The sequence below is a fragment of the Cydia fagiglandana genome, chromosome 18 (assembly GCF_963556715.1).
Source record: "Cydia fagiglandana chromosome 18, ilCydFagi1.1, whole genome shotgun sequence".
In the NCBI taxonomy this organism is placed as follows: domain Eukaryota; kingdom Metazoa; phylum Arthropoda; class Insecta; order Lepidoptera; family Tortricidae; genus Cydia; species Cydia fagiglandana.
The window spans coordinates 10,000,001-10,018,263 of record NC_085949.1 but is presented as its reverse complement, the minus strand read 5'-3'; the positions used below and the strand labels follow the sequence as shown (position 1 = coordinate 10,018,263).

General features: G+C 38.2%; 5 protein-coding genes across 6 annotated transcripts in view; 3 read left to right on the top strand and 2 right to left on the bottom strand.

The window, feature by feature from the left end:
- LOC134673520 (L-threonine ammonia-lyase-like) overlaps nt 1-18,263 on the bottom strand; it is a 93,877-nt gene that overhangs the window by 34,754 nt on the left and 40,860 nt on the right. Inside the window, exon 1 of one of the 2 annotated variants that reach the window (XM_063531516.1) lies at nt 2,707-2,834. The exons of the other annotated variant lie outside the window; for it this stretch is intronic. Within the exon in view, the coding sequence (XP_063387586.1) occupies nt 2,707-2,748 (42 nt within the window). The 5' untranslated portion in view covers nt 2,749-2,834. Of the gene's footprint in view, nt 1-2,706; nt 2,835-18,263 lie in introns of those variants that run through there. 2 annotated transcript variants of the gene reach the window in all.
- Nucleotides 1,689-2,651, top strand: LOC134673686 (DNA-directed RNA polymerase II subunit RPB3). Its single transcript, XM_063531700.1, has one exon. It carries the CDS (start codon nt 1,776-1,778, stop codon nt 2,601-2,603), a length of 828 nt encoding a protein of 275 aa, XP_063387770.1. The 5' UTR covers nt 1,689-1,775; the 3' UTR covers nt 2,604-2,651.
- On the top strand, nt 3,548-7,695 carry LOC134673677 (L-threonine ammonia-lyase-like). Its single transcript, XM_063531690.1, has 9 exons — nt 3,548-3,688; nt 3,793-3,863; nt 4,111-4,240; nt 4,621-4,772; nt 5,167-5,329; nt 5,808-5,963; nt 6,327-6,463; nt 6,917-7,142; nt 7,502-7,695. The coding sequence occupies exons 1-9, from the start codon at nt 3,602-3,604 to the stop codon at nt 7,634-7,636; spliced, it is 1,257 nt and encodes a 418-aa protein (XP_063387760.1). The 5' UTR covers nt 3,548-3,601; the 3' UTR covers nt 7,637-7,695.
- LOC134673678 (small ribosomal subunit protein eS25) lies at nt 7,946-14,037 on the bottom strand. The gene is made up of 4 exons (XM_063531691.1): nt 13,980-14,037; nt 13,686-13,778; nt 13,210-13,393; nt 7,946-8,063 (listed from the first exon to the last, which is right to left on the bottom strand). The coding sequence occupies exons 1-4, from the start codon at nt 13,980-13,982 to the stop codon at nt 7,984-7,986; spliced, it is 360 nt and encodes a 119-aa protein (XP_063387761.1). The 5' UTR covers nt 13,983-14,037; the 3' UTR covers nt 7,946-7,983.
- Nucleotides 14,309-18,263, top strand: part of LOC134673509 (uncharacterized) — a 9,457-nt gene continuing 5,502 nt past the window's right edge. The window contains exons 1-5 of the mRNA XM_063531502.1: nt 14,309-15,508; nt 15,598-15,705; nt 15,891-16,024; nt 16,358-16,850; nt 17,111-17,278. Of these exons, the coding sequence (XP_063387572.1) occupies nt 14,398-15,508; nt 15,598-15,705; nt 15,891-16,024; nt 16,358-16,850; nt 17,111-17,278 (2,014 nt within the window). The 5' untranslated portion in view covers nt 14,309-14,397. The remainder of the gene's footprint in view (nt 15,509-15,597; nt 15,706-15,890; nt 16,025-16,357; nt 16,851-17,110; nt 17,279-18,263) is intronic.

Genomic DNA, 18,263 nt, shown 5'->3' with positions numbered 1-18,263 from the left:
TATTGAAATTGCCCCTGTAGCAAGTTCCAGCATTAATCCACCGACTGCAACGAACGAGCATACTGCTACCGTTCTTTCGGTCCCTTTCTCTGGTAGCCTCCCTGTGCCGAGTCGAGGGCTCGAGACCGGTTCGATCGTGTGCAAGGTCTGCCGTACGTTCGTAATGCCGGCTACATACGTAACGATAAATCGTAGCGATTAAACTGTGCAGTCCGACTGTGCAGATAAATCGAACGTTCCTAGTGCCTCCACACGCCTCCGATATCGGCGTCAATCGTCAGTTCTCCCCAGAAGCTTACGCAAGAAACATGTTATCCATGTCATCAAAGTTAATATGGAAGTTTAGTTTTCTTAAATTTTCTAATGTTCCGCGCAACTTTCTTATTTTTTTTCTGTCATAAGAAACTTCTCCTGACTAACATATAGACAGTCAAGCAAATCTTGTCAGTAGAAAAAGGCGCGAAATTCAAATTTTATATGAGATGAAGTCCCTTCGCGAAGTCTACATTTTTCGAATTTGCCGCCTTTTTCTACTGACAAGATCTGCTTGACAAAAAGAATTAGCGAAATTGGTCCAGCCGTTCACGCGTGATGCCGTGACCAAGAGCAATATTGATTCATTTTTAGGGTTCCGTACCCAAAGGGTAAAACGGGACCCTATTACTAAGACTTCGCTGTCCGTCCGTCCGTCTGTCCGTCTGTCTGTCACCAGGCTGTATCTCACGAACCGTGATAGCTAGACAGTTGAAATTTTCACAGATGATGTATTTCTGTTGCCGCTATAACAACAAATACTAAAAACTGAATAAAATAAAGATTTAAGTGGGGCTCCCATACAGCAAACGTGATTTTTGACCAAACGTTTTGAGCAACGTCGGGCGTAGTCAGTACTTGGATGGGTGACCGCTTTCTTTTTGTATTTTTTTCCGTTTTTTTTTTGCTTTATGGTACGGAACCCTTCGTGCGCGAGTCCGACTCGCACTTGCCCGGTTTTAGTGCTCCGTACAAAACTTTGTTCACAGAACACTTATTTATATTTTTCATTACATTTTTCATTATTTACTTGAGGAACGAACGTGCGCACACAAGCAAGCTACGTGAAGTACTGCCGAAATGACCGATCGCCATCCACACGTAACGATAAAACTGTGCAAACGCATCGACAACTTACAGGTAAGTTCGTTTAATCTTTTAATTATACGATATGCCTAGCCCGAGACATAATCATATATTATTTGACTTGAAGATATTCAGAGGTTGGAGTTACGGGCAAGAAGATAAGAATGTTATTCTTGCAACTGCCACCGATCAACGATAATCGACAACGATTTGTCATACACACGGCAGATAAAACTGCGCAAATCGGACTGCACAGTTTTATCGCTACGATTTATCGTTACGTGTGTGGCCTGCATTATGGAGGCAGTTATAAGCAGTTATAAGTGAGAGCGAGGACGAGATATGCTGACCGATAGATAAAAAATAAACTTTATTTTAATTTATCTGCGTGCTGATCAAGGAACGTGCTGACCGGACCAAGTTGCGGTCCGGTGCGCCCATCTGTTACTGCCTCTATTGTGTGTTTGGCGAAAAAGCTGGAATCTAGAGCTAGCGTGCTTCAATATTGGTTGACATTAATGACAGGAGAATTATACATTCGTTCATTTCATTCACTCAAATCGTTGATTATCGTGTTGTGTATTTGTATCGCATTTTAATTATTGAGATCAAAAACTACCAAGTTTACATTTTAAAAGAATCAAATATAAACTACAATGCCGTACGCCAACCAGCCATCAGTGCATATCACGGAACTAACAGACGATAATGTGAAATTCGTCGTCGAGGATACTGAGCTGAGTGTCGCCAATAGTATGCGGCGTGTGTTTATTGCAGAAACGCCGACGATGGCTATCGACTGGGTTCAATTAGAAGCTAACTCCACTGTACTTAGTGATGAGTTTCTCGCACATCGCGTGGGACTCATACCTCTAATATCTGATGACGTTGTCGACAAAATTCGGTACTCCAGAGATTGTATGTGTGCCGATTTCTGCTCAGAGTGTAGTGTTGAGTTTACGTTAGACGTTAAGTGCACGGATGACCAAACGCGACATGTGACGACAGCCGACTTGAAATCCAGCGACCCGCGGGTGGTGCCCGTGACGTCACGACACCGGGACGAGGACCAGGCAGACTATGGTGAGGCTGATGAAATATTGATTATAAAGTTACGAAAAGGACAGGAGTTAAAGTTACGGGCATATGCCAAGAAAGGATTCGGGAAAGAGCATGCAAAGTGGAACCCAACAGCAGGTGTCTGTTTCGAATATGACCCTGACAATATCATGAGACACACCCTGTTCCCCAAGCCAGACGAGTGGCCAAAGAGTGAGCACACTGAGTTGGATGAAGACCAGTATGAAGCCGAGTTCAACTGGGAAGCTAAACCCAACAAATTTTTCTACAATGTTGAGTCATCGGGAGCACTGAAGCCGGAAAATATTGTCCTAATGGGGATTGTGGTGTTAAAGAACAAACTATTAAATCTTCAAATGCAGTTGGCACAAGAAGCACAGAATGATGCTTTAGCTATTAATTAATTAAGTAATTCAATTTATGATTTCTTAGTATTAAAATAATGAAATAAATTTTATAGTTTCATTTCCCTAATACTAAACAATTTTATGTTTTTTTAATACATACATCTTCTTTAGGTGGTGTATTACTTCTTAAATATTTCTTCATTTTGCTCAATCTTCTGACACTTTCACTTCAGTACTTTATAGGTGAATGTCCAACTTGACTGATTGCATGTTCTTTTATGCAACCAACATTTAATTACCACTGCGCAGTAACAAACAGCATCATCCTTAACTGTATACTGGTGGATCTTATCACAAACAGCATAAGATCCACCGATGGACAGTTAACATTATGATAATCACTTGTGAATGTGTCGGTGTTCACATGTTTTGCTATTTAAGCAGCACAATTAAATAAGATCAATTTGTATTTCCATTTGTTATTTTCTTCACTTGAGTTAATACAATGGAAATTGCATTTAAGAAATTATTTTTCAAAGATTGTGACATATACATACTATTTACTACTTTACCAATACTCAATTATTATTTATGATGTAATATGTCACACTGACATAATTTTCATTCTATCAGCTATCACTTTCTAAGGAAAATAATCTAAATTTACAGTGTTCATGTTAAATTAAAACAGCAGATCATAAACAATGGCATAGTTATGTGAATAGTATTATAGTAGTAGGAGTAGCAGGTCATTGATAACTTACTTTGTAAATGGTAATTTATTATTTAAGTCATGCATTCTCTTCCATTGACCAGAATCAGGATGCCTGTCACAATATTTCTACTAGAAAATGCTCCTGGTACTGAGTTTGTATGGCGAGGACCGTGTATTCCTGGTCTCGGTACTGTATTTGTAAAGAAAACCAGTACCGGGAGCCGGTGCACAATTAGTGTCTTCTACTTACTATTTCATGACCTATGTAGGTAGGTGTTTACCATACATATATAGAAATGATCTTATTATTTTATGAACATTTTAGGAGGACTATGAAAAAATGGAACAGCCACATGTATTAAATTTCAATGATGTAAAACAGGCAATAGAAAACATAGAAGGGAGTGTTATACACACCCCACTTTGTGTAAGTACTGTTAAAAATCTGTAAGCTCTAGTAAAAATGTGCATCTGACATATTCACTGTAATAATATAAACATGTATATTATGTAGTATATACCATTTTACAGGAAGCAAAAATAAGTAAATACATGGATTACAATATTTACTTGAAATGTGAAAATCTGCAATATACTGGAACGTAAGTTATGACACATGATACTAACGCATCAGTTGTCTGCTCGACATCATAGACATCCTGACCTCCTTCACGGATCTCCACAACGACTGTGTTACGCACTGCTCTCAGCCAACAGTTATTACACGAGGTCATGACTAGATAATTGGTGCATTATGTTGGGAGTCCGTGTGGAGGCCCTGGAATTTCTGAAATTGTATTTTGAGAACTAAAGATTTATTTATTTTACTTACTAAAGTATTGGCAACAGTGTCGCAGAGCGCGGTGTCCGTAACGCTTTGTGCTGCTCGGAGTCCGCTGCCAAACGAGGAGTCATTGTGCCTTCGAACGGCAGCATGGCTCTGGCAGCCGCCTTCCACGGCAGGGCCCTCGGTGTTCCGGTAAACATTTTATATTAATTATCTTTTTTTAATACTTCTTAGGTGGCAAACAAGCATAAAAGGCCCGCCTGTTGGTATTAAGCGAGCGTTGCCGGCCCTAACACTCCGCACCCTCGTTGAGCTCTGGTAACAGTGGCAACCTTACTCACCGGCAGGAACACGACACTGAGTGTTATTTGGCTGAGGTTTCCTGTAAGGAGATACTTCCCCAGTTGGGCTCTGTTCTAGATCTGGAATGACATCCGCTGTGCTGTGCCTTACCACAAAATACGAGATGACATTCACAGTGCTGATATCTCTCTAATAAAAATATCGCTTGAGTTTGGGATCGTCGACTTAACACTTATACCTAAGTCTAATAATTTATGTGCATGCAAAAGGTGATGGTGGTGCTCCCTGAGCGCACGCCGCCAGCGCTCGTGCACCGCTGCTCGGAGCTCGGCGCAGACGTGGTCTTATACGGGGAAAATATTCAAGATGCGATCAACTACGCACAGAAACTAGCTGATGAGAGCCACCAGATAGTAATGAGGTTCATTCGTATTATAATCTACTGTTTAACTGAGGCCGTCGGTAAGAAGTTTTCAAGGTTATCTACGGACTGATTGAAGGCTTGGCTGCTTGAGGATGATTTGTAATAGATTAATAATATAATGCATGAACTTAGTTTATATAGTCAAAAAGCTCAGCTAGTATCTTTTTGAAACTTTTTGCTTATTTGCATTTGATTATTACACTTATAAAACGAATACCGAACATACCTGTAGTAGTTATCAATCAACATTGTAAACTCTAGGCGCCTAATAGTTATTCCATTAAGTAGATGACGTAGGTATCTAAGCGCAACGACGCCTCGCCTGTACTACCAATCTTAGCAATTTGCGCTGTGAGAACTAAATCATCAAAGAATACCTACGGCATTGCAGATCAGACGACCCCGTCGTAATGGCAGGACTGGGCACAGTGGGTGTGGAGATAGTTACGCAGCTTCCGGAACTGGACGCGGTGATCGTGCCCGTGGCGAGTGGTGGACTTCTCGCAGCAGTTCTCGTGGCTTGCAAGAAGCTCAAGTGCTCCTGCCTTGTTTATGTGAGATACCGAATTATATTACGAGCTTACATTTTCACGAAGATGTATTCGGCATGTCGGCAATTAGCAACGGAAGGCAGGCTGCGATTGAACCCTGTACCTAAATCAAAATCACTGCAGCGTAGCAGAATAAGAATTACGTAGGTACTTACCCTTTTATTCATAAACGTTTACTAAAGTTAACAAGCCGATAATCATAGTTCGTCCCTTTCCATCATACCAATATGTCGGAAAGGGACAAACGATTATTATCGGCTTGTCAACTTTAGTAAACGATTATGAATAAGGCGGTTAGTCGCGCACTTGTATTTAAGGCGACTCACAATTAGGACACCTAATCCTAGGTGTCCTAATTGTGAGTCGCCACTACGGCAATAGTGCAAATTACACCATTTTCAATGAGCCACGTGACACGCGTGACATTGCAGTAGGTACCTACGTAATGGTCAACATTAATCTAATTTTGTATAATCTATAGGGAGCGGAATGCGCAAAAGTTCCGAAGATGATGAAGGCGCTGCAGGCTGGGAAGCCGACGAATGTGCCGGTCGTATCCAATCTAGCCGAGGGGCTTAATGCATCTTCTGTGGGCGCTAACGCCTTTGCCACAATCAGGGGCAAACTTGATAGAATGGTTAGGACATTACCTACTCAATTTATCACAATTCGATCCGACTCGAAGGACCAACATGTTTGCTAACAAACAACTCTAGTACCTATGCGGGATATCGTTGTGTCATATAATTAGATTAATTATATGACACAACGATACATTTTGCACGTGTACTTAAATGAAGCTGCTGGTCTGCTGCCAAAATTCCTCGGCATCCCTTAGAATCTCCGTGTACCTAATATAGATGGGTAGGTAAGCTGCCATCAACAATAGGTCCATGCGACTATTTAATTTGACTGCTTTTGTGTTTTTCCATTAAAATATCAGTGAATCAGACCTGATCTTCTGTAAGTTTCGAAATAACTAGCTTTTAATGCGTTTTAGCTGGTAGTAGAAGAGTCGTCGATCGCACAAGCCATGGTGAGCGTGCTGGAGCGCGAGCGGCTCGTGGCGGACGGCGCGGGAGTCTGCGCCGTGGCCGCCGTCATGCAGGGGCTAGTGCCCGAGCTGAGAGGGAAACGGTATATTTTTCCAATTTAAATGATATATTTCCATCTAGTCTAAAAACAGTAAGGGTTTGGTAATAATAATATTGATATGCATTTCGAGTGCCTGCTTCACTAGTATTATTAATGCATCATAAAAAGTGTTGCTTTATTCCTATAGGCACTCAAAATTAAAAACCGCTAGGCACTCTATGCCGCTAGCTACTTACCTATCTCATCTTATTCACTGTGATAAGGCACTTAATTGAATTTCTTGACCGTACGTTAGGACTGGACCATGAGCGTGTTACTGAAAAATTGCCTTGCTGGACCTAGAGGCCTATATTAGGCGTACTTAATCCCATTGTTCTTTCTATTGTGTCTGGCGTAGTGTTCATGTTTTTCTCTCGCATAACCATAAACTATGTAATATGATATATTATACCTTCGCATTCGCTTGTTTTACCTACAATTTTGTCAAAATTCTAGTGCTGTGTGCGTGATAAGCGGCGGCAACATAGACTGCGGCAGTCTGTCGCGCAACATCCAGCGTGGTCTGGGCGCCAGCGGACGACTTCTTCGCTTCTCCGTCCCCGTTCCGGACCATCGGAACGGTCTGACGAACCTCGCCAAAGTTGTATCGGAACAGAACGCAGTGCTGAAAAGCATGGTCACTGATCAGATGCCAGTGTATTGTGATGTTGGAGCTACTTGGGTACGTTTTAACGTTACTTTTCAATATCTACATCCGAACGCAAAAAAAAACATTAGTACTAACTATCCGTCGGTTACTCGTTCGGTTCGTTTTAAAGATATGGTATCGTCCCATTCGTTTTTCGTCAAGTTCTTAAATTAGTCCTATTTTGCTTTTGTCACTCATTCTACATTCGTCGGTGGCTTTCAATGTAGAATGAGTGACGAAAGCAAAATAGGACTAATTTAAGAACTTGACGAAAAACGAATGGGACGACCCAAGATGATACCAAAGATATTAGTCTGTTTCCAATTGTCTCCTATGAATACCTACCTTGCATGGCACTAATTGACGAATCAGCTAAATCTTTGGTTTTACAGGCCAATGTGGTGGTTGAGACGGGGAGTGATGAGCAGGCAGCAAGCTTCAAGGACCACGTCAGGGACGTGTACCCTCGTGCCAGATTTACGATTAGCGACTTAGACGACAAACAAAAACATTCGTGTCGAACATAGTATAGCAAAGCTTTATGGTATTTCAAACTAACATGGTATTTGGCATTACAACTACTGTTTTTGAATAGTGATTTATTTAAATCTTAAATGAAAGCTCTCTGTATGAATCTTTAAGGTTACTAGTGTACAAGTTTGCTACATTCAGTTTGCAGACAAGTTTCATTTTTAGTAGCGGATTGGTAAATGTTTACTGGAAGTGTACAGTCCTAACAATCTTCTCTTTTATGTCATTATTTATATTAGTCTTTAGTTTCATATTTAACTTTGACAGTTATAAAAACAGAAGGAATAAAAATTAAAACAACCACATTTGTTTTTTATTTTATTTTGTAACCTTATCCATAATTTTACGCGACTGGATCGTCACCCTTTGTCGCGCGAGTGTAGATCACCTGTCCGTGGTGTTGGACTACCTGCTTGATTAAACCTGGAACAACAAAAAAAGTTTTGTGAAACATATGTAACAAGCACTTACGATGAGGTTTGTGCGCTGAAAAAATATCAGACTCAATATATCAGTTTTTAACTGTCATGGATTTTCCAGTAGAAGTGATCATCACAAAATATTTCCATTTGTTTTGTGACATTACTCTCGTTATATTTTGAAAACAAAATCAATTTGATATTCTTGGCAATAGGATGATAATATTGATAATGGAGTATGTAGTTGAATTCTGTGTTATTTTATTACCATAGATCAGTACCCAACAAAATTTTAACCACAACAACTATTAACTTTCGTAAACACGGCGTTGGCAGCTTGCTTGACAACAGAACTCTCAAAAATTACGGCGACATTAACTGACATTAAAACGGATATTAACAAACTTAATCGAGATAACACCACCATCAATCAAACACTAGCGGAGGTAAAAACTCAATTAGACGATATTGATAACTCCTTGCAGTTTACCAGCTCGCGTCAGGACTCGCAAGAAACCCGACTCGAAGCTATAGAATCGAATGTGTCAACATATAAAGAACAAGCCAGCCGTATACATGTGCTCGAATGTACTATAGACAAGATGGAACAACAGGCAAGAATGAGCAATCTGGAAATATGTAACATACCGGAGAAACGGGGCGAAAACCTAGTTACTATTTTTAATAACATCGGAACCGCAATAAGGATCACATTTACGCCAGGCGATATCGTGTCAATTCACCGGGTTCCGCACGCTAACCCTAATTCGAGTCTGCCTAAAAACATTATCGTACGTCTCACATCGGTTATGTTACGCGACAACATTTTAGCTGCATTCCGCACCGCCAAGGGAATAAATACGACTCAATTGGCACTAAGCGGCCCCACACAAAAAATATACCTTAACGAGCATCTAACGCTCAAAAATAAATTGCTGCTAAGACGGACTCGTGAGGCCGCCTCGAAACACAACTATAAGTACGTCTGGGTGAGGCATGCCTCCATCTTAGTGCGGAAAGAAGACACATCTCCAGTACTCGCCATACGAAGTGACCTTGACCTACTTAAGTTATCAGCGACGAGTTCCTGACACAATAAGACGCGTGCACGTTTATTATTTTTATGGAAATTCAATGCAATTTCGTAATTGCCGTGTAATTACCAAATTCTCATGTCTACTGATGAGTATGTTATACGTATTCTTTACTAACTTTTTACCTATGCCTACAGTACGACATTGTCAGAGCGGTCTATTATATAAGTACCTATACTATGCGGGACACGACATATACTCGTGTATTGTAAATAAAATGCCTTTAAGTTTAATGCATATTAAGAACATTTATAGTGTATCACAATTTCATAATGGATAGTAATTATTCTGTATATTACCAGAACTGTCGGGGCCTTCGTACAAAATTAAATACTCTGTATATGAATATTCTTTCTCATGACTATGACGTAATTATTTTAACGGAAACCTGGTTATGCCCAGATATAGCTAATAATGAATTTATGGATTCACGTTATGCAGTGTTCCGTTGCGATAGGGATTGCGCGGGCAGCGGGCGCGGCATCGGTGGCGGCGTGCTCGTGGCCGTGCTGCGCCAGCACCGCGCGGCCGCGCGCGCGCCGCTGCCCGCGCCGCCCGGTCGACCTGCGCTTCCGCCTCTTGTAGATAACATAATCGTCGAAATATTGGTTGGTCAAAATAGGAAACACGTCATTAGTGCAGTGTATATTCCACCGCAGCAACCTTCCTTAACGTATGAAATACATTTTGAACAGTTACACGAACTGCTATCAGAAGCCGAAATAAGTAGTTACTGGATTGTTGGAGATTATAATTACTCCTCGCTCGCTTGGCAAGATCAAGGAAACCATTTAAGTATAATTTCAAACGAACATATATCCCTTCGCGAAAAGTGCCTTATTGATTTTATCGAGATATATAACCTTACTCAGTATAATATATTCTACAACAGAGGGGGGAAGATTTTAGATTTATTCCTCACCGCCGATTCCAATTGTACGTGTTTCCGAGCTCCCGTCACCCTTGTACCTCCTGATGACCACCACCCCCCGTTTTACGTTTTAGTACCATTTAAGAATCAAAATAAAACCATTTCCCCGCCGCCAAAATATAAATATTGTTTCGACAAAGCTGACTACACAGTTATTAGTAAAGAACTTGAATCAATTCCATGGGCTGACCTCTTCAACAACTTATCAGCTGATTGTGCGGTAACCCAGTTTTACGAACGTATTTACACAATAGTAAAAAAATATATTCCATATAAAAAAGCATATTCCGCTAAATTTCCCCGTTGGTTTTCCCCTGCATTAATACACATATACAAAAATAAAAAACAAGCGTGGGTAAAATGGAAAAAATACAAAAATTTAGTCGATTATGAGACCTTTTCCAAGCTAAGGAGTCGATTTAAAGCGGAATCAATTAAATGTTATAATAAATACTTAAATGTAGTAGAGAATAGCATACAAGGCAATGTAAAATACTTTTGGACTTACATTTCGAATCGTAAACATTCTTCACAGATTCCTAACACTATGTCATATCAAAATGTACAATCCAGTGACTTAGTAGAAATTTGCAATATGTTTTCGGCATTCTTTCTCTCAGTCTTCGAACCTTCGACAGTAACTGACGATCTTGATATCACCGAAAATAATCCGACTTCTCATATAAACATACACAATATACATATATCTACAAATAATATTACCCATGAACTAAACCAACTAGACGTATCTAAAGGTAAAGGCCCCGACAATATCCCTCCTATATTCCTTAAAAAAGTTGCAAAATCAATAAGTGTACCGCTTACTATTTTATATAACAAATGCCTAAATGATGGAGTTTTCCCATCTATATGGAAAACGGCAAACATTGTACCAGTACATAAGGGAGGATCCAAACAATTGATCGAGAATTACAGACCGATATCTATTTTATCCACCCTGTCAAAGGTTTTCGAAAGATTAGTGCATAAAAAAATTTACCCCAATATACATAATCAACTAATTTCAAATCAGCACGGTTTCGTTCAACGTCGTTCAACAACTACGAATCTTCTTGTCTATACAACGTACTTATTCGAAAGCCTAGATAATAACATACAGGTAGACAGTGTTTACACTGACTTCAGAAAGGCCTTTGACAGGGTGGACCACCAATTGCTTCTGGAAAAGATAGCTTTTAATGGGATACGTGGAAACTTATGGCGTTGGTTCAAATCTTATATTACAAACCGCACTCAAAAAATTACTATAAAGGGATATGAGTCACATGCTACTACAATCAGCTCCGGAGTCCCACAGGGATCCATTTTAGGTCCACTGCTATTCGCAATATTCATAAACGATATAAGTTCCTGCTTTAACTATTGTAATATCCTACTCTATGCAGATGACCTCAAAATATATCATACTGTTAGCAATTACAACGACTGTGAGAAATTTCAGCAGGATTTAAACCGCTTCTCGGACTATTGTCATGCCAATAAACTTAGACTCAATATGGATAAATGTAAACTTATCAAATTTACAAAAAAAAGACTAACTTTAGATGACTCATATTACTTATGTAACACCAAACTAACCATAGCCCATTCAATAAGAGATCTTGGAATTACATTAGATTCAAAGTTACATCTTGATCAACATGTAAATAATGTAATCAGTAAAGCGTTTAAAATGTACGGGTTTGTAATGCGCTCTAGTACCGAATTTCGTCATCCGAACACATATTTGCACCTATTCAAGTCACTAATTCGCTCTCAACTAGAACACAATGTATCTGTTTGGAACCCTTATTACAATAAATATAATGAGGCCCTCGAGACCGTTCAAAAAAAATTTCTAAATACTATGTACTATCGTTGTCATCGCAGTAGATTTTCTTATCCAGAGTTACTTAACAAATATTGTATGTTAGATCTTAGTTCTAGGCGCTCATTACTTGAAGCATTAGTACTATACGGCATCTGTAATAATCAGTTTGACTGTATTGCTCTCAATAACAAACTTTGCTATAGAGTACCCAGCCGCAGTAGACAGCGAGAGGCGCGCCCTCACCAGCTGTTTGTAACCGGCCGCTGCCGCACGCACGCTGGTGAGCGCGCTCCTCTGCGCAGACTTGTCAGTACATACAATAAAAAATTTAATCACATAGATATTTTTGGTTGTAGTTTAAGTGTTTATAAAAAACATATTATTGAGACTTTAACACGCCCTACAGACTAAGTAGTTCTTCTAGTTTCTCACACTGTATTTCATAATAAATGTATATTTATATAACTACCTCACCATTCTATGTTGTTGTTGACACCGGGAGTCCAGTGATTAGTTCGGCTCTGAATGAACATTACATTATCTATAGTAATAAGTGGTAAGCGGTGTGGGCCACACATATTGTAGATATTATAGCAATTATAGTTAAATAAGTATAACTTGTAGTGGTTGTTTGTTTACCTAAATAAATGAAAAAAAAAAAAAAAAAAAAAAAAAAACCGATTGAGGAGTGTCTTTTCAAAAAAGGGGAGAAACGTACACTTTTGAAAATGACACTCCTCAATTATAAGAAACAGTTGAACAAGCCTCAAGATTTACTTATAATAATTAGTGATTAGGGTTTTGGTACTAAGCCCTTGATATTTTTTAAACAAATTGAAAAAAAAAAATGCTATTAAAACACCCACACCCACACCTCACTCAATATGCATATATTGAGGTCATTCACTCTAGTGGCAACCAAAGCCCCGCTCACTAATAATAATATTGTAAGTCTATGATTGGTATGGTGTTCTTTTGATTTTTAATGAAATTTTGCTTATAGGGTAATTCGCCAGTAACTGGCCACTGTTAGTAATGGCCACCCTAAACTAAAAAATAATTCTATTAACCTGTAAACAGAATTCATTTAAGTAGTATAAGGCGGCCAGTTATTGAAGTCATATACTAAAATTAATTCCGTTTATAGGTGAATAGAATTAATTTAGTGGCCATGGCCAATTACTAACAGCGGCCAGTTACTCACAAATTAACTTATGTTGTTTCCCTTTTTGAACTCATTATTCAAATTAATTTTGCTGACCATGATTAAATTGTCTTATAAGTGCGCTGTTACCTTTTTCCCTAAGCTCAACGAGCGCGCGCCTGGCGAGGGAACCGCGGACCTTTAGCCTTTCGGAGACTACGGCGGGTGTGATCAGCTTGTACTGGGGCACTTCCTTGTACAGTTTGTCGTAGGTGGCCTTGTCGAACAGAACCTGGTTGTTCAACTTGTCACGGACTTTTCCTTTGGACCACTTCTGCAAATTACAAAAACAGTATAAGAAACATGTACATAACAAGGCTAGGCTTTGGCCATATACTTGGGAAGTACCATCAGCCTCAATATATCAGATTTTACTCTCACTAAAATTCAAGTGTAAATTGTTAATCATCTGGTACTTCTATTTAAAGATCACTTTATGTACCTCTATTTAAAGATCACTTTATAACTGTACTAGTAATCTATAAAACAAAAGTTGAACAAACACCTCGAACATCAAGAAGTGACATGGACATAACCTCACTTTACAACACCAACAAGTTCCTTACCTTCTTCTTGGCTTTGCCGCCACCAGACCCCTCCTTCTTCTTCTGTGTCTTTTGCGGCTGCTTGGCCGAGGATTTCGCGTCCTTCTTGGGCGGCTAAAATCGCAAAAATATTGTTTACAAGCGACATCGCCACGAGGTTCACTTGCAAAATCTTACGTTGTAAATATACAACTGAAACTATTTACAGAATCGGTACTTTAACTTGGTTTTCACGCTTAAACACTGAGTTTTGATTTAATTTAAGTATTAAATATTATAATTCACAATTTTTTAACGCTCTCACGAAATACTCACCATCTTGAAAACCGGAAAGAAAGATGGACGACGTTTAGTGTTGCTACAATATTGGGTTCCGTGAGGGCTTACAAAAACCGGTAATAAATATTATGAGAATTGAAAGATATAATAAATTCTTCTCTCTTCAATGAAATAAATAATAATAATATTTTCTTTCTTATATAAATAAATTGAAAAAATTTACATTTATTTTTTAGGTAAAATATACAATAAAATTGACAGACAAAAATCCGGCGGTTTTATTAATGCGTGGAATAGCTACCTATAAATCCTTGGTGAGCTTTTGACAGTGACTTTGACATTTGTAGCATTGTGTAAATGTGTATTGTTATCAGAAATTATCCGAAATCAGAAAAGTATTTGTAGTGTTGAAAATCTTACGATTATTGTTTATTTTTTGTTCTTTTTGTTAATTATGAATGAACGCATTACCGTTCAACTATGGATAATCAAATTTTGCTTAAAAGTGATCTACCCAAATTTCAATTACTACACATTCCTCGTATTTTTGGCAGTAAAGTTTAGACTCTCTTATCAAAGAAAAGTCTTAGCTAAAAAAGACATAGATATGTTTCAGTTGAGGACCATTCCTGCACACGTTCGGTGGCAACTTTTGAAGGAATGTGCAGAAGAGAATTTACCCATGTTACAACATAAATGTGTGTTTATATCAAAGGAAGATTTTATACAATTAAGTGCAGAAAATCTGTTCTATATCGACAATGGTGTCCTATGGCTTGCGCTGAAATTAACCCCTGATGTTAAATCGAAATACAAAGGCAAACTAAACAATATGGACAAAGATAATGTATTGATTAAATACAATTTAAACTTCTTAACTTCTGAACTACATAAGAAGTTATGGATGGATAATAGATCAGCCAGCCTTGACGATATTAGAATAGTTCCTGTTGTGGGGTCAACATTAGTACCAAAAGATATTGCCTTGACTTCAGAAAATGAAATGTATAATATTTTGTCATCGTTTGGATTACTACACTGTAGAGATATTAGCATTTCGTTTCATACTATACCTTCATTGGAACATGCACCTAGTATTGCAGAGACTGCGGAAGTCAGTCTTGTTGTAAATGACTATGATCTGTCCAATGACTTTGTTAAAGAAATTTTGAGTAATCATTTTGAATTACCTAAATTAGTGAGTTTAAATGACTTATTCAGCATTGAGTTAACACCGGAGGTCACATCCAAATATCACTACAAGTACCTTGATCTGGTACAAGCTGTGGGAAAACTGTACTTCAAATGTAATAAACTTAATGACAGGAAGGATTTAGAAGTTAAATATAATTCAAAAGTGATTCAGTCCTTTTTCATTGTCAAGGGAGTTACACATTTAATTTTGAGTGAAAATGTTCATGCATTAAAACCCAAAGATGAGTTCTTTAAATCCCAGGCAACGGGTAACAATAACTTACAAATATTACAGTCTTGTCCTACTGGGTTAAGGCAAAAGTTTGAGCAAATTCAAGATGCCATTAGTCCATTTGTAACAGGAGAGATAAGTAAGGCATATTATGATTATTTTCAATATTTGTTTTTGCAATATTTTACACGTCATACAGAGTTTAAAGATAAAGTTTTAATGTTGCAGGTGACTTGTCTTCTTCTTTGTCAAGTCCAATTTTGCCAATGCTGCTAGTGTCAGGGCCTGCTGGGTCCGGCAGACACCAACTTGTTAAAGCATTGGCCCGATTTAATGGTAAAATATTTTATAAGATAAGTAAAATATTTATGCGCCATGTGTTCAAAAATGTAATTCATTTTAGAATATTTTAATACATTTTTCATGGTCTCTTATGCATTTTCACATTTACACATATTTGGATACACACATATGTAGATTATAATTTTGTATGTTTTATAGAATCCACATGTTTTAATTAGGTTTGAACTGCTTACCAATTGACTGCAACATCCTGCAGAGTTCCACGGCCAAGCAGACGGAGAGCAAGATCAACTCCACTGTGCAGAAAGCAAAGGCAGCTGCTCCTTGCATAGTGCTCTTAGATAATTTTGAGGTAATAAAGCTGTAAAATATGGTAATAAATAAAATATTGTGTCAAATAACTTTGTCAGTAAAAAAAAGCGCAAATTCATATTTTTTATGGGACGATAACTCTTTATGCCTACATTTTTTAAATTTGGCGCTTTTTTCTATTGACGGAAATGTCTTGACAGACTATATTAAATTTACCCTTCCTTCATTACCTAACAATCCTAATATAAGTACATGATATATTTAACACCTATAGGCATTTGAAATACAGTAATATTTAGCTGTACTTCATATACAGAAGTTATGCAGATACAATATAATGTATATAATTGTAACTTAATTGTTTGTTTTACAGGTGTTTGCAGTAGATCCTGAAAATAATGAAGACTGCAGAGTGATGGAATATTTTATGAACACAATAATAGACCTATACCAAAACTACACTAAGCACCCCATACTTTTTATAGCAGTCACAGAAAAAGTGGAACTAAAACCAAACATACTTAGGATATTCTTAGAAAAGTTCCAACTTTCTAGATTAAATGTGCAGCAAAGATATGAAATGCTTGTATGGTATGCTACTGCAATGCAATTGAATATTGATGGACACCAGAATGTAACAGATAGTATACTTTTCGATGAGGGAGGTGCACTCAGCAAACATACCAAAGATATTTTACAAAGGGTTGCAGCGAAGACTGAGACATTTTTATGTGGTGATATTGACACACTCGTGCATTTTGCGATGCGAGAATCATATTTGAAGCAGCATAACAGCTACATACATTTGCCTTGTGAGGATCCAGATTTACATCTACTTCAGGAAGATGATTTTAACTGTGCTTTAGGTATGTCTGACTGGTTTTTCTAGTTACCTACATATACTGAAATATAAAAAAGGTATACATTTTATTTTACACCAACAGTACAGTCACCTGCAATAATATGTTACTCTTCGAACGCCGCAAAAATATGTGACACTCTCTTATGGCTCTACAAATAAGACCGTGTCAGATATTTTTGCGGCCTTCGTTGTGTAACATATTATTGCAGGTGACTGTACCACCAATCAAAGTATGTAACTTCTTCTAACCATTGTTTCTTTTAGAATCAATAAGAAGTCTCCAGAGTCAACATCTAGACGCTCCTAAAATACCAAAGGTTCACTGGGAAGATATAGGTGGACTTGATAAATTGAAGACAGAACTATTGAAAACCATTGAGTTCCCAATCAAATATCCACACTTATTTAAGAACTCTAGTCTCAAACGATCAGGTTAGTATAGGGATGTTTCCTGTACTTAAAATAAATTATTTCAAACCGTGCACGAAATAAAGCACCAGATAATGATTAGAAAAACATAGATATCAGCTATTTTTAAACACAATTTGTATTTAATAAATCGGATTGAAATATAATAATTTTTAAGAAAAAAAAACCGACTTCTATGGGGGCCAGTGAAAGATTATTGTAGATGGTACACTATGTAGAAAAGGAGGTAAAACCACCCACTTTTCTATTAGCATTTCGCTTCTGTAAGGGCCGTAGTTCTAGCCTAACCTAACCCACTTCTCTGATAGCAGTTCGGTTCTGTGAGGATCGCAGTTCAAACCTAACCTAACCCACTTAACGGCGCATGCGGTGCGGTGTACGGGGGTTTAAGCGGGAAGGGCTAGTAAGATTGGCATCATCATACTTATATACTTACACATTTTATGGTAGGTAATCATAGTGGTTTATTTAGTTAAGGTATCATAGTGGTTTTCCGGGTCAAGGTCCGGGTCCGAGTCCGGGTCTGAGTCCGGGTCCGAGTCCGGGTCCGAGCCCGGAGTTCCCTCGATTCCTTATGGATCCCATCATCAGAACTCGAGCTTGACAAAAATGTGGCTTAAAAACTTAACTTGCTTAACAAACATAACGAAGAGGAAAAATCGCCAAACGTGAACTATGCGTCGTTGAAGAGTTCTGTTCTGATCATCATCAGCAGTTCCACTTCATCAAATGCGACAGTTTTTAATGAAAATGTTTAATTTTCTCAGGTAAATACAAAAATCTCTATACGCATGCCTTTAATATTTGAGGAGTTCCCTCGATTCCTTATGGATCCCATCATCAGAACTCGAGCTTGACAAAAATGTGCATTAAAAACTTAACTTGCTTAACAAACATAACGAAGAGGAAAAATCTCGAAACGTGAACTATGCGTCGTTGAAGAGTTCTGTTCTGATCATCATCAGCAGTTCCACTTCATCAAATGCGT